The 16445-nt window shown below is 36.9% G+C and overlaps 1 protein-coding gene across 5 annotated transcripts in view; it reads right to left on the bottom strand.

The window, feature by feature from the left end:
• SCN1A (sodium voltage-gated channel alpha subunit 1) overlaps positions 1 to 16445 on the bottom strand; it is a 164136-nt gene that overhangs the window by 83051 nt on the left and 64640 nt on the right. For all 5 annotated transcript variants that reach the window (XM_060302323.1, XM_060302322.1, XM_060302321.1 and 2 more), the window contains one exon: positions 12538 to 12850. In XM_060302323.1, the coding sequence (XP_060158306.1) occupies positions 12538 to 12801 (264 nt within the window). In that variant the 5' untranslated portion in view covers positions 12802 to 12850. The remainder of the gene's footprint in view (positions 1 to 12537; positions 12851 to 16445) is intronic.

The following is a 16445-nucleotide window of genomic DNA, read 5'->3' as shown; positions in this document are numbered from 1 at the left end:
TTGACAGACTAATTTTACATCTGTTGAATGTAATAATAAAAAGACAGGGTGTATTTTGCAGGTCTATTTTTCATTTCAACTTTCTAGAAATTAATTTTATTGTATTTTATAGAATAGCAACCACACCTTCACAACAGAGAGTTTGAGATGCATTGCTCTACATCTAACTTTGACTCCATATTTCCACTTTCATCTTTGATGGACTGTGGGTCCAGAGTACAAAGAAAACTGTGTCACAACGTCCATTTATAGGAGGGGAGAGTTTCACCTGTCCTTATTGGAGGAGCAATCACCCGTGTCTACTTAGTGCTCTTTTTCTCTGATTCATTCAGTGCCGCTGTCCCTAAATGGCATTGTGAGATCATCATAAAATGTGCACAGACTTCTGCAATGCAAATGCCTTTGCCCTAGGGAGTACACACATGCAAGGACACAGAAAGGCTCTGAGTGAGCTAAATCAGGACCGAATATGGCCCACCTTGTAAACCAACTGCCTATGCTTCCTTTCCCCAAAATTATGCTGAGTAAAACCTGATGGAAATATTGTGATCTGGGAGTGGGAGACCCAGTAAAAACATAATGTAGAATATATCTTTTTAAAATAAGAATTCCCTCATTTCAAATAACATTACAAGCCTAATTTTGGAAAAGAAGTTACAGTCCATGCGGGACCTAAATCATGGGCTGGAGGAAGAGGGGGATGAAGATGGTACTGATTGTCGCTCAGTGGATAAGAATGATAATCCAGCTCATCCTGAGGAGAGGAGACCACGTGCAGAAGAGACGACCTGTGTCTTCGGCTCTGTGGCCACCCTCCAGCCCAAACCATGAGCAGACCTAACAAAAAAAGAAGTAGAAGAGATGGAGGAAGAGGGTGATGAAACCAAAGGCAAAGCTGCAGAGGCCAAAAGAAAGGGTTGGAGAGAGAAAGAAATTCTGCCCTAAGGACCAAGAAGAAAAAGAAGCAAGACTCAGAAGCTGAACCAAGAGGAACCCAAAAAGGCAGGGCAAAGGGTCAGAACTCAGCAGGGTAAAGCTAACGAAAGCCACGGCACCCTGATGCTGATAAATAATTCTCAATCTAGAAGTCCTTTCACATAGGGGAATTAATATTTTGACACAAAAGTGAAAGGCAAAAGGACAAAATTCCCAATTGTTCAAGCCTTAGATGGAAACTTCTACTGCTTTTAGGGTATATTCTCTTTATTTATTTAAAAAATTCAAAGAATATATTTTAACTTCATATTTATAAGAAGTATGTGTACAGTGTGTAAGTGCTTACAATTAGAATGTATAATGGAATTAATGAGATTTTCCTGTACAGCAATATTTGTCCTCCTTTAATTTTTCACAAGCCGTATAGATAGATAAGACATCCTTGATAGAGCTCCTGAGAAGCTGATGATAACACCGGCACTAAGGGACTATTTCAGAGGGTTTCTTCTGTGAGGACTTTGCTGTTCCCAGGTTGAAACATATATTTACATACAAACTACACAAATGTTGCTTTGAAGTGTTTATGGATTCATTTTAAACAGCTGAATTACAGAGCAGTCCAATATTAGAATCTTGACTCTGTTACCATTTTTATGTCAATAAGTTCCATTTAGAACTTCAAATTTGCTATTTGTAACTGATCTTCTATCTATTTCCTCATCTACCTGTATCCATCCTCCTTATATTTACTTGCACAGAGAAGAAGCCAAACATTTAGTTTCTAAGTGTTGAGGATTAATGAAAGGATACTTGCCCCTAAAGACTCTCAAATACATGTTTCCCCAAATAATGGTATTGATAGTATTGAAGGGAGGAGAGAGTCAGAAGGGAACACTGTTTACTTACAAGTGGTCAAGTAACTCTAGAATTTTCAAACATACAGATATTTGCCTTCCTCATTTCACAGATAAGAAAGGGATCAAAAAGGAAAGAATTAAAAGACTAGCCAAGATGTTACTATTACCCCCACCCCATTTTTTTTTATTGTGGTAGAATACACATAAAATAAAATTTACCATCTTGTCCATTCTAAGTGTACAAGTTCAGTGTTGACTTTTTCAAAGAATGTACTGAATGGCTTATTAGAGGAAAGTATTTTAGCATCCTTTAAATCTAATTAGTTTAATACAAATTTCATTAACATAACTACTCAGGACAATTTTTATTGCATTACGTCACTTCAGTAGAAAAGAAAAACTTCAATATTGATGGTGGAGGATAAACGGCTGGTATAGTAGTATCCAGCTTGAAACAGGCTTTTTATTTTTTTTACAGCCCAAGGCTGTAGGAAACTCATGAAATCATTTTAACCTGAGAATAACACTGTGCCTCAGAACCAATTTCAAAACAGCATTTTGACTGAATTAGAGATGAGATTCTATATATAAAAATATCACTTTTAAAGACACATTTGTAGGAATGTAACTCTCTTCACATACTAGATATTGATCAGGCTTGTCACTTATCTCTTCATGTATAGCTACCAAACTCAAGTAGCATTTATAAAGTCCCTATATGATAAGTTGTTAATATGTATGAGCGTGGTGGACACCTGGAAAGCAGCCTGGATCTAATTCTCAGCTCAATTGTTAATTCAATTGACTTCAATGCAGAAGATTTGTGTTAATTGTTTAGGACAATATTTGCAAAGCTCTGTGCTAAAGTTTATAGGGAAAACAAAGGCCCCCAAGTAGTTTGGAGTAAATAGTAAGTTATGACCCCAAGAAGCTTGAAAACTAGTAAATGTTCAACTATCTATACTAATGGAAGAAAATCTAGAAGGGTAAGTGAAGGTTTACGTAGACTGGAGCTGCCCAATAGAAATATTACATGAACTACAAATCTAAGCCACATATGTGATTTTAAATATTCTAGTAGCCATGTTTAGAAAAAGAAAAAGAAGCAGATGAAATTAATTTGAATAATGTTTTCTTTAACCCAATATATCCAATAAATTATCATTTGGGGATGAAGTCAGAATTAAAAATTATTGAGATAGTTTACATCCGCTTGTCATACCAACTGTACGTCTTCAGAGACTGAACTCACCACATTTCAAGTACGTTTCAAGTACAATAGCCATACGTGACTAATGTCCACTGAATTGGGCAGCGCAGACCTAGGTGTAAACCATTCATTGTACTGCCAGTTCATACTCTCTTCAGCAAGCCTTGCCAGGTAAAAGTCAATTCTAGCTTTAAAGGAAACAACGAAAACCCAAACAGGTAAACACCCCTGATAATCAAAGCTTAATAGTCTGGAAAGCAAATTAGAAAAACATAAGTAGGATTTGTTTTAACTTACGTATTTATTGAGTGCAGACTCTGGAGTTGGATGCCTCGCGCAAAATCTGGCTGTGCTGCCTTCCAGCACTGAGATCCTGGACAAGTTACTAACTTTTCTGTGACTTATTTGCCTCTTTTGAAAAATGGGAATAAGTACACTAAGTTCACAGAGGTGTTGTGATTCCAATTCAGTAGGTCAGATTCTGATGCCTTGTATTCTGTACTTTTAATAAATAACTCAGGTGAGTCTGCAATAGGAGAGCTGTGAATCTGTTTTTATTAACAGTTCTCGTGTTGTGTACCTGGAATAAAATCCTTCCCCTTTATCTAACTGCATAGTCAATAAGGAAACACTTAGGTTATAATAGTTTGGTAGGATTGCTATTTATGAATCTGTACCCATTACTATTTAGTAGTCTTTTTTTGTCTCTGGGTTTTTAGAAAGTGTTTGCTTATTTTTTTTTACTCAGGATGGACACTGAATTTAACAAGCCATAGTTTTCCAGTTCCCTTTTAAAAATATGTCCATTATCTTAACTTTTCTTTCACTCTAGGGGTCTTGTTCCTTAAATGGTTTAAACCTAATGCTCAGCTTTGTGTTTATCTAAACATTATTGAAAAATTGCCAAATCACAGGATTGACTCCAAATTTACTGCAATTTCACTGCTCTAAATGTACTGGCAAAAGCAAGAAATAACAGAGGAAGGTGAGCAATGATCATGAACAAGAGAAAAATGCAGAATATACTATTGGTTGATTCCACTTATGCCTTAGCCTCAAAATTTAAAGAGGCAATTTTCAACTTGTACTTACACTGTGATCCAAAAATGTGTTTGGAGGTCAATTGTTTGGAACTTCGAACATATTTTCCCAAAGAAAGGAGATACATATATATATATATATATATATTTTACACATAGATTCAAAAACCTATGTAATTCCTAATTAAATAGAATTCTGTATAATGACAATGTGAAATTTTATCCCTGTGTATAAGCAAGTGTGACTCTGAAAATGGTAACAGACTTCTAAGCTGGGTTGCAAGGTATACCTCTCTCCCCTCGATGTTGCCTTGGCATTCAAACTAGGGAAATTCCCTGGCTCTATCTTCTGCCAGAAGTGGGGTCAACTTTTTCTAGCTCTAAGCTGCTGGCTCGAGAAGAGGTTCCATCGGGAAAAGGCAGAATGAGACCACATGGCAGGAGGAGGGATGCTGCAGAGCTTTGGGTGTAAAGAACTGCATAGACAAGAGATTCCGATTAGTACACATCTCTGGGGACATCTCTTGTTCTGGGCCAATTCCAAGGCATCTAATTCTTTTTTTTTTTTCCTGTGAGCTCTCTAAATGGTCTCACCTACTTCCTTGCCTATCTTTTTTTTTAATAACCTGTGGATTCAGGCCAAGATTTTCCTCCTTTTCTGGCTCACTGGGAGATGGAAAGCTTTCTCACAGGTTCTCTACCTGACTCTGAAGTTAGTGTGCAATATTTTAAAAAATGTTTTCTCTCCCAATCTCATTCTGTCTTTCCCCTTAGATGCGGGATAATAAGCCTAAAGAACAACTTGTGGACTTGTGCCTCCTGTGGCCCACCAAGCATTAATATCCATCCCTCATCTAATTGCACAGGGGTCTTGTAGCCAGGGATCACAAACCAAAACGCCCCACAGAGGCTAGGCAGTGTGAGAGAGCTGCCAATTTTGGGCATGCAAATCAGTGATGCTAGATCTGACATAGTATGAGAAATCCTAAATATGCACGATTATACATGTGTGTGTGCAACCTTCTGATTTATAAATCTCAGACACTAATTCAAAATTGTAAACAGTATTGCATGAGGCAAACAAAAATGTGTCTGGGGGCTCAAGGCCTTAGAGTTTTTTTATCTTTGCTTTAAGTTCATGCAAAAGAGAAAAAGTTGTACCCAGAAAAGAGTCTGTAAAATTGCTGGTCCCTAGGCTTTAGCTGGGTAGAACAGATGCAGTGGGGCCAGTGCTGGAGAGTTCCCCAGCTGCGCTCCTATCAGCCAGGGTTACAGATGCTCTGCCTCTATCTCAGACAGAGAGAAAAAATTATAGCCAGAGGGTGAAATGATAAAATCTGGGGGTCAAATATTTCCCATCCCTGTTATCTTCAGCCCATAGCATGGGTGTGGTACACTATTATATGCTCAGCAAATTTTTCATTGACAGAAAAGGACTAATTGGCCCAGTTTTATTGCAGACTTTTCTGTGTGAGAACTTTGGGCAAACTCTTCCATGTCAATTTCTACATCTGAATGAAGATTATAACAATACTAACCTCAGGGTTGTTTAAAGGCTGAAATGAAACAAAATGAAATAAAACATGAGAATACCCTTAATGAATTCAAAGTGCCATATACACTTAAAGATTAAAGGATTAAAAATGTGTGTCTCTCTGGTTCTCAAATATATACACATACAAACACTTGTGTACTTGAAAGCAACGCCAATTCTCACATTGGAACTTTGCCGTTCAGTTTCCTTCCTCCCAAATTTCATATTCAGAAAACAATGCCATCCATTTGTTCCCATCTGATAAGCATTACACCTCCAAAATAGATTCCGATCCCATCCATTATTGTCTTCATTGTCAAAAATCTAGACCAAGCCTCCATAAAGACTCCCAATTTGGTCTTTAAAAATGTGAAATGGGGACTTGCCTGGTGGTGCAGTGGTTAAGAATCTGCCTGCCAACACAGGGGACACGGCTTCGAGCCCTGGCTCGGGAAGATCCCACAGGCCGCGGAGCAACTAAGCCCGTGTGCCACAACTACTGAGCCCGCGTGCCACAACTACTGAGCCCGCGTGCCACAACTACCGAAGCCCATGCACCTAGAGCCCGTGCTCCGCAACAAGAGAAGCCACTGCAATGAGAAGTCCATGCACCTCAATGAAGAGTAGCCCCCGCTCGCTGCAACTAGAGAAAGTGCAGGCGCAGCAACGAAGACCCAACACAGCCAAAAATAAATAAATAAATTTATTAAAAAAAAAAAAAAGTGAAATGGACGTTGTGACTTCTCTACCCAAAGTCTTCAGAGAATTCATTTTGCCCTTAGATTTCGAACCCTTAAGATGTCCTAAAAGGAGCCTTGATCTAGCCCCAGGCCCACCTCCCCAATCACATCTTACTCGCCTTTTACTTACTACAGTCCTGCTATATTACATGTCTTCTTATGGGCTATTCCCTTTCCTTGGAAGGTTTCTCTCCCTTCTTCTTTCTACCCTTGAGATCCCAATATAAATGCCATTTCTTTACAGAGGCATACAATTTAAGTTTCCTGAATCTGTCCTCTTTGAAAAAAAGGTGCTTATCACCCTATTAGAATCTGGTGGGAAATGTACTTCTCTATTTTAGAAGCTGATCCAGACCCCCTGAGTCTCAAAGATTTTAGTTTTTATAAAGGCAGGGGATGCCCCTGATTCAGCAGAAGTAGTAAAGCAACAAGTCAGGTTTGGGAAATACTGCCAGCCTAAGAGATGAGGAGTACAGATGGCAAAGTGGCATGAGTGGAGGGGCAGGAAAAGCAGTGACAGGCTTATTTAGAGTCTATCACTGACTTCTCTTCTCCACTGGTATCATTAGTGTGACAACTGCAAACCCAGAGTAGCATGGTGATGAGCCATGGAAGCTGACGGATCTGGTTTTAAATCTAGTCTCTGTTACTTAGTAGCTTTATGATCTTAGGAAAATTAACTTTATCTCAGTTTCATTATTTTATATTATTTTATTTTATTTTTTTAGTCATCAATTTTATACACATCAGTATATACATGTCAATCCCAATAGCCCAATTCATCACACCACCAACCCCACCCCCCTGCGGCTTTCCCCCCTTGGTGTCCATACGTTTGTTCTCTATATCTGTGTCTCAATTTCTGCCCTGCAAACCAGTTCATCTGTACCATTTTCTAGGTTCCACATATATGCATTAACATACGATATTTGTTTTTCTCTTTCTGACTTACTTCACTCTGTATGACAGTCTCTAGATGCATCTACATCTCTACAAATGACCCAATTTCGTTTCTTTTTATGGCTGAGTAATATTCCATTGTATATATGTACCACATCTTCTTTCATCATTTTAAAACAAAGAGAAGAATTATCTTGGAAGGACATGTCGGTTAAATAAGAACTGTAAATTTCCTAATGCACAGTGCATACGGCAGAGCTACTGTTTCTGCTTGCCTAGCTGACCTTCTTCAAAGTCTCCATCTCTTCCTTTTAGAGAAAACCTCTGCCTCATTGTCTGGCCATGTGGCTTGGATGGAGCTGACCCACCCCTTGGCAACACTGGTCAACATGTGATGCTGATCTGGCCAATGAGAGCATCACAAACCCTTGGTTACAGTGATTGGTTCAGAAGAGGCCATGTGACCTAATTAGACTGAATTTCAGGACTTGTGTAAGAAATTTTGAAGAAAAAGAGAGCTCTTTTTCTTGGGGTTACTAGGCTGTAGGATGTTAGTTTCATGCTACTGGTGGCTATTTCTATCATCTTGTGGGAAGAGCCAGCCTGTGAATGCAGCCAGCATAGGTGAAAGTAGAACCAAAAATGGAAAAGGACTGTGTCCTGATGATGTTTTAGGTACTGGATCCTTTGATATTAAGACGAGATTTACCCCACACATACATTTATTTGTTTGTTGCTTAGTTTGTTTTCAAAAGCTACTTTCTGTTGGTTTTCGGTCACTTTCACTTGAAGGGAAACTTATTAATATGACAGGTACTTAATAACTGCAATCATTATTTTACTACCATCCTCATCATTTTGGGATTGTTTCTGAGGCAGAGACAGGGAGGTGACAAAGAAGAAAGGGACTTAAGGAAGAAATAATGAATGGGTAAGAAAGATTTGGAAGTGAACTGTAGTGCCTTGCAAGTAAGGGAGAGCCTGGGTGACTGGTAATTCTAGAAGAGCTAATGATATACAAAGAAAAATCATAAATATGACAATTCATGGAATCCTGAGCTTTTACCATCTACTTTTCTGATTTTCTTTTAAACTCCTTTTTTTTTTTTTTTTTTTTGCAGTACGTGGGCCTCTCACTGTTGTGTCCTCTCCCGTTGTGGAGCACAGGCTCCAGACACACAGGCTCAGCGGCCATGGCTCACGGGCCCAGCCGCTCCGCGGCATGCGGGATCCTCCCAGACCAGGACACGAACCCGTGTCCCCTGCATCGGCAGGCAGACTCTCAACCACTGCACCACCAGGGAAGCCCTAAACTCCTTTTTCAAGAAAAACTCCCTAATCCCAATTAAAAACAAAACAAACAACTCTCCCTACCCCATGTAACAATTAAAAACTCCTGTGGAATGACAAACCAGGCATGAATTTAAAACCACAAGTTCCTGTATGATTCTTCGTGCAGCCCCAGTAAAGAGGGAGCATGCATCTCTTTAGAAGAGCTGATAAAAAGGGAGAATAAATTGTCTTTAAACATCGAAGAGACAATCAAGGAAAGAGCACATTTTTAAATGGATACATTTCTACATTCCAGAATTAACAAACATGCATTTTCACTACAGATCTAACATACCTCATTCTATTTCCAGTACCCTGTCACACTGTCAAAAGGATATTTTCTTCCATGGTACTAATGAGTCATCTGTAATTTTAAGAGAACATGAGAAGGAAGAAGTTTTCTGTAATAAAGAGTGGGTGAAGAATTTGAATGTATAGCCAAATGGTGCAAAATCAGCCGAAGCTATGAAACGAAACTGTGAAAAAAAAAAAATCCCATGAGGAAAAAAAGGTGTGTTCACAAGCTAAAATGTGCCTTGTCACAATGCTAAAGTAAATAAACAAACAAAAGGAACCCAACCTGGAATCATGTTCTGAAGACCACGGGACCAGAGCTAACATGGTATGGAAAATTCTGTGATTCTCCTCTGGTAGCACTGTTATTTTATTCCTTAGTTCTTACCTTGGACTTCTGAAGGCTTAAAACATCTGAGGGTCTGGAAGTGCTTCCATGTACCGTGAGTGTTCATGAGACAGTTGCTACTATTTCTCAAGTTACTACCACAATATCACTGACCATGGATTAAATTATTTTAGCAATTTCAACAGAAAATTTGAACATTATATAATTTGTACATTTTAAGCTAGGGCAAAGAAGATAAAAATATGTGGGCATATGCCATCTGAAAATACACCATCAGCAGTGACATTTTCATAAGCTCACTGACACTGTAGAAGATCACAGAGAGCTTCACTGGGGTTTGTGTCCTTTCTATTGCTTACATGTAGATTCTTTATATATACACACCACTGTACTTTAACCTAAAACTTAACATAGATTCTGCCACCATTTTTTGTAATAGGCTTGCTTTGTTTATTCTATATATTTTTAAGAAAGAAACCAGAGACTTGGGATATACATACAAAGGACACATTAAGTATTGTACTTGAGTTTAAACTTAGGGGAGTCACTAGCCTGATTAATATCTGCATATTACAATCCACTCAGGCAATAAAATGCACATCCCCAATATCAGTGATGGTGGGAAATTTCATCCTAAGAAGCATTTTCCCCAGTGACATTTCCATCATTAGACCCTTTATCTATGCTGGGAGTACTGTGCATGTCTACTGCATTGTTTAAAGAAGATCACCCTGCCATCCTCAGATACTCAAGTCACTAAAGTGAAATTGGTCATCAAGTAGAAAAAGGAAATATTCATCATTTTTAAAAGGTTATTATTTTTCTAAGGATTCCAGCTTCAATCAGAGGAAGCTAATTCAGAATTTAAGACTATTCCTCCATACTGAAATAATCCAATTATGAACAAAAATTTAAGACTAGAAAGAGTGTACACACAACCACAGAAAGTTATAAAACATGTAAGTGCAAAAGAAGGAAATTTCCAACACATAGCTCAATCATGTCCTAAGCATGCCATGTTAGTTTTTAAGGATTTCAGTACTGCAAAAAGTTTCACTTGTATTTCTGTTGAATGACTTACATTTGGAGACTTGCTGGATGTCAGCTCAATGTGAAAGCAATGGATGTGCCTCACCTTGGGGAAACCTCCTTCCTGATAACAATATTTCTCTTACCAGGTTGTGCTACTTACACTCTGTGATTTGTTCCAAAATACCAAAATATCTTTCCTTCCTCACACAATGTACATTTGAAGATAAGGACAGAAGATGTTAAAGGCAAGTTTGAATGTGAACCTAACAAAGTTTATAAGGGTTACTTCACCACAAGAATCTGACTGACTAGTCATTCCTTCAGGATTGGTCTTTTACCCTCAGTTTTAAGACCTTTCTTTTAACTATTTGGATGGGTTTGCATCATTTTGCTTTCCATCTGCCTTTATACCCTTTGTTATATCTCATTCATTATAAACCAATTGTGGATGGCTTTGTTTGGGGACACTCTCTCAAGATGACAACTTTTATCAGTCTAAAAACTCTTTAATTTAAAGGAAAAGATTAATTGGATGATCTCGTTTCTACTTGAAGAATAGCTGCCCTTGTCAACACGCATTAGTTTGGTCTTTCTCAATGTATGCATTTACTGTTTTATAGATAAGGACACAGCACAGGAGATGGGATGCTAGATTTCAGCCCTGGTTGATGAAGTGGTAGACTCTGGGTGGCTTTAATAATTTTTAGATGGTGGTTACTACTGGAGAGGTGGGAGCTGGATGTCTGGGAGTAGCAAAATGCCTGCTGAGCATGGAGCCCACTAACCCACTATAATAGCAGCTCTAAATAGATTGGCTATGTCCAATGGCTATAAATAAAGTAACATACTTTAGTGTTAATGAATTTCTGGCTAGAACACATCAGAGTCATTATTTCAAAAATAGAATAATTTTAAATAAGTTAATATGTATGAATAGTTGGATTATCCACATTTTTACTTTTTTTATACAAATAAACCCCTCGTAGTCTGCTTAATTTGGGTTTTAGCTTTTCAGATATCATATTAAATTAATTTCCAAAGGAGTGATTTAATGACAAAATTCAATTTTTCTCATAATTTAAATGGAAGTTATGAAACAGATCATGGCTTACCTACTAAGATTTAATAATACAATGTTAAAAAGCAAAGTTAAATGAAAGATAATGAATCTATGAAAAATTATTAGTCTCTTCCTTCACAGTAAAATGGTCAAATCAGTTTTTAAAAAGGAAAAGTGTGTTACACTTAAGCTGGCTATATCCTGAAAAGTTTTTTTAAAAATCTGAACATTATGAGGTTTTTACCTCTGAAAGTTGTAGTAGTCAATGAGAATGTATTTACAAAACTGTCTCGAATCCAAATACTAAAATTCCAAACTTATGCACTGGATGAAAACTAACACGATAACTGTGCCAGCAACTAAAAGCATCCCTAAACGTTTTGGGGGTATTTTTAAGGCCCATGTTCAACTAAAAGGTCTCATTTGCTTAATTACAATATTTGTGCTGTACCTTTCCACCAAGAGTTCACAAATATATTATTCTAGGTGAAAAGGATAATAAAATATTGCAAATTAACTAGTCATAAATTTAATCTAAAATCAATACAATAATCTTTTTTGATTTTATCTTTTTCTACACTTTTCTTCTTGGTTTGGTGAAATCATGGTCATAATGAAAGGCTGGGTGCTTACTATTTTCATTTCAAGCATGGATATTCAAATATCATTTATATGTTCTTCAGAATACTATATTTTTGGTCATCCTTACCAATATCAATATATTTCCACCAAAAGATTAAATAATTTTTTAAACTATTGTTTGTATAGGAATGTCTTTTCCCAATGAAAAAAAGTGTCTTCAGGAAGTTAACTGATATATTATATATAACATAATATTTATATATAATATAGAAACTGAAAACCCTTGTGGCATCAAATTTTGTTCCATGAGAAATGAATACCAATATTTTTGAGGTCTTTATAATTTGTGATAATTTCAAGATTTTCAAGTACAGAAAACCCATAAATAGTAAATACAATCTTTGGGGAGATGTTTTTAATTTGTTAAATTAGCTGCCTACAACTTACATTTATTTTTAAGTATCTACTGTGCATTTGGGACAGCTCCATCTGTTATGATATAATCAATTTATTTGTCATGTATATGCATAAAACATGTGCAAATGTGTTTTATTTCCTAAACAGAAGGATACTTAGACTTTGTGCTAACTTGGCTTGTGTTGGTGCTATAACAGTCCAAAGTATACTGTAAGGCAATTAGCAGCAAAATATGCCTGATAAAACACACTCACTTTTTTATTGATATAGTACGGGTCCAGGTCCTCCAGCGGCTCTGACACCATCCCTGGAGGGATGTCTCCATAAATAAAAGGAAGGTTCTTTCCAGCTTCCAAGTCACTATTTGGCTTTGGGCCACGTTCGTCATCATCTTTCTTGTCTGGTTTGGGATTCTTAGCCTTTTCTTCTGCAATGCGTCTTTCAATAGCTGCAAGAGATTCTCTGGTGAAGAAGCTGAAGCTGTCAGGTCCTGGTGGTACAAGCACTGTTTGCTCCATTTTGTCATCCTGCACATTTTAATCACCATTTACTCTGCATATGAAAGTCCTAAAAAAAAAAAGAATACAGATATTTTAAGGAGATTAAGAGATCTTAAGATCTACAAACTCCTGTCATGAAATAAGAGCTAGAGGATTGAAATGTTCGTTTCCAATTAAATCCAAATGGAATTACTAAATATAAATTCTTTTTCTGTAGTAAGAACATTTAACTTGAGATCTTTAACATTACCCTTTTAACAAATTTTTAAGTATGCAAGACAGTATTGTCAACTATAGTCACGAAGTCGTACAGCAGCTCTCTAGAATTTATTCATCTTACATAACTGAAACTTTATGCCCAGTAAATAGCAACTCTCCATTTCCCCCTTCCCCAGCTTCTGGCAAACACCATTCTACTTTCTGCCTCTATGAGTTTGGCTTAACAAACATGTTTTCTATCTCGGGTTTGTTAAATGTCCCATGTTTATTAATTCTTGTGCTTTGCCGAGACAGGAACTGTGCCATAACTTAAGAAAGTAGTTCAAGTATAGCCTTAATTAAAGTACATTAGCTAAATACCACCCTGTCCCAAATGGGCTGTTCACTCTGTGAGCCACCCAGAAGATGAGGATGTACCCCATAGAGACCATGGTTAGCTCATCAACAGGCTGAAGTGGAAAGGGAGTTGTCTCTGAGAGGATATAAAATCCAACCCTCTAATCTGCACAAATGGCTCCTGGCCAAGCCGGTCAGAACAGTTTGCTGTGGCCAGACTTAATGACCAGTCAAATAGCCACTGCTGTCCTGATTGAGTCTTCATCTATTCTGAGATACAGACAATTGGAACTGTGACCTGTCACATCAACAGCCATGCTAGGGTTGGCTTACTTAAACACATACAGAAAGAGATGGTCCAAGGTTAGACAGATGCCATTTAGATGACTAAGAATGAGAGAAAGGTGAGGCTGGGAAGAAATTACTAGATTGGGCTGCAGGTGGGAGAAGATAGCTGTATGTGCAGGAGATAGCAGGATTCTCTAATTTCAGGAAAATAAAATAATCGGAAAGAAGACGGTTCCGTAAATTAAATAGGAACTGAGGTGTTTTCCTTCACTAAAGCAATAATGATATTCTTGCTGATTCTATAGTCCTATAGTGAGAAACATCTGAGGACCTGAGGCAAAACACTCGACTCTGTGCAGCAGTCAGACTTGATCTGATGCCCGAGGCCAAATCCCAAATGTATTGTTTTAAGGCATATTTAATATCAGCTCAAATTTCACAGATATTACTGAGCCAAAACTTCTCAGAGCCTAAGCTATCATTTGGCCACACGTTTTATTTGGACACTGCATTAACTCATTAAAGTCATGAGGCTGGGACTTCCCTGGTGGCACAGTGGTTAAGAACCCGCCTGCCAATGCAGGGGACACGGGTTCGATGCCAGGTCTGGGAGGATCCCACGTTCTGTGGAGCAACTAAGCCTGCATGCCACAATTACTGAGCCTGTGCACCTAGAGGCCGTGCTCTGCAACAAGAGAAGCCACTGCAGTGAGAAGCCACTGCAATGAGAAGCCCATGCACTGCAACGAAGAGTAGTCCCCACTCACCACCACTAGAGAAAGCTGCGTAGCAATGAAGACCCAAAGCAGCCAATAATAATAATAATAAAGTCAGCAAGCTATGATACAGTTAATTGCAGCTTTGGTGTATATGAACTGCAATAATAAAACTGCTGCCATAACTATCTTTTGAGAGGTCTTATAGGGATCTCAAATTTCACTGAAGGAGATTCCCATTGCTGTGAGGTTTATGACCATATTTTTTAGGGGGTGACAAGAAACAAGGAGGGATGGAAGTCTAAATTTGTACTCTCCATCCATTAAGTGAACTAACGAAACTTTCAGAGGTTATTACAATCTACCTGCAATTCAGCTTAGGGCCTGGAAGAATAGAAAAATTAAATCAGTAAATTTAAATCAATGGAAAAAGAATATTTTGCCTTAAAATTTTACTGCTCCCATAAGGCATCAGAAAAATACTGGCATTTATTTATTTGGAAGTAAAAGTTTAGGGATAACAAGCATGGTGTATTTTCTAAGGGAAGTTTTATAACATCAATGTATGTATGGTTTTATTTTTAACTAATTAGTTTTTTGATAAAAAACATGTGTAAATGATATAAATTCAAAACATTTAAAAAAAACAGTGTAAATTTTCCTTTCCATGTTGTTCTCCAACAATCAATTCCTGGTCCAGCGGTAACCACAGTTATCTGTCTACATATATTTTTCCAGATATGTAATAGGTATGTGCCAATCACATGGGTGTATGTATGCTCACACATTTTCTGTTTAAAAACACATACATAGAATATCTTGCTATACAAACTTTTCTGCACCCTGCATTTTTCACTTAAAATATATATTAGAGTTCATTCCTTATCAGTTTTTATAGATTCAACTCTTTTTATCAGCTGCATGGTTTTCCATTTTTTGTACATACTATAATTTATTGAATCAATTACCTAGTTATGGGTATTCAGGTTGTTTTCAGTCTTTTGTTATTATAAATAAAGCTGCAATTAATATATTTTAAACACATACTTTCACATATATGTGAATATGTTTATGGTGTCAATTTCTAAAGTTGGAATTTGTGCAAAAAGTGAATCTTTAATTTTGATATTATCACAAAATAACTCTCTCTGAAGGCTGAACCAATTGATTCTCCTGACAACGATGTAACACGGTGCCTGCTCATCTCCATCCTCACCACATAATGTGTTATCATACTTTCAATACGTTCAACCTGACTGAGGCAAAAATGGGGTCATATAATTGTTTTAATTTGCATTTGTCTTAAAATGAGAAAAGATGAACTTATATGAACTTATATGAGCATATGTTTAAGAGCTATATTTTCTTTTCTGTGACTGCCTAGTTAAATAACGGTCCATGTTTTCATTTTCATTTTCTTTTCCTTTTTAATCTATAGCATCTTTTAAGTACAACATGAACCATTTAATTTCGGGATATGGGGGCTTTTAAAAAACATACAGTGTATGTATTTTGACTTTATGGTATTTTATGCTACAGATTAAAAACATTTTAATTAAAAAATGTTTAATGTTATGTGATGATCAAACTCTAATTCTTCTTTGGTTTCTAGATTTTGTGTCATGCTCAGGAAAGCATCCACGTCCCTCTGGAAGTGTGGAAGGACATATCATATATCATGTTTTCTTCTTGAATTTTTGTCATTTTTATGGCTTAGTTTTATAAATTTAAATCTTTGATCTATTTGGAATTTGTTTTCTATCTGGAGTGAGGTAGAGATCCATTTTTTCTAGTTGTCCCAACATTAATTACTGAATAAGCTAACTTCTCCACTAATGCACTATTTATATTTATATATATATATATATATATATATATATAAAACCCCCAAAGTCAACAACAAACTTTACAAGCCCTAGATATATTTTCATTAAAGTTAAGAAAAAAATCAACACTATACAAACCAATCCAATTAGATGTGAGAAACAATTATACTATTTAATAAGGATGAAGGAAGTAAAATACAGTTACTTGCATATTATATGATTGTATGCCTAGAAAAATCAATAGAAACATATGAAAAATTCCTAAAAGTGGTGAAAG

This window comes from Globicephala melas, chromosome 7, assembly GCF_963455315.2.
Source record: "Globicephala melas chromosome 7, mGloMel1.2, whole genome shotgun sequence".
NCBI classification, from domain to species: Eukaryota; Metazoa; Chordata; class Mammalia; order Artiodactyla; family Delphinidae; genus Globicephala; species Globicephala melas.
This window is presented reverse-complemented; position numbering and strand designations above follow the sequence as displayed.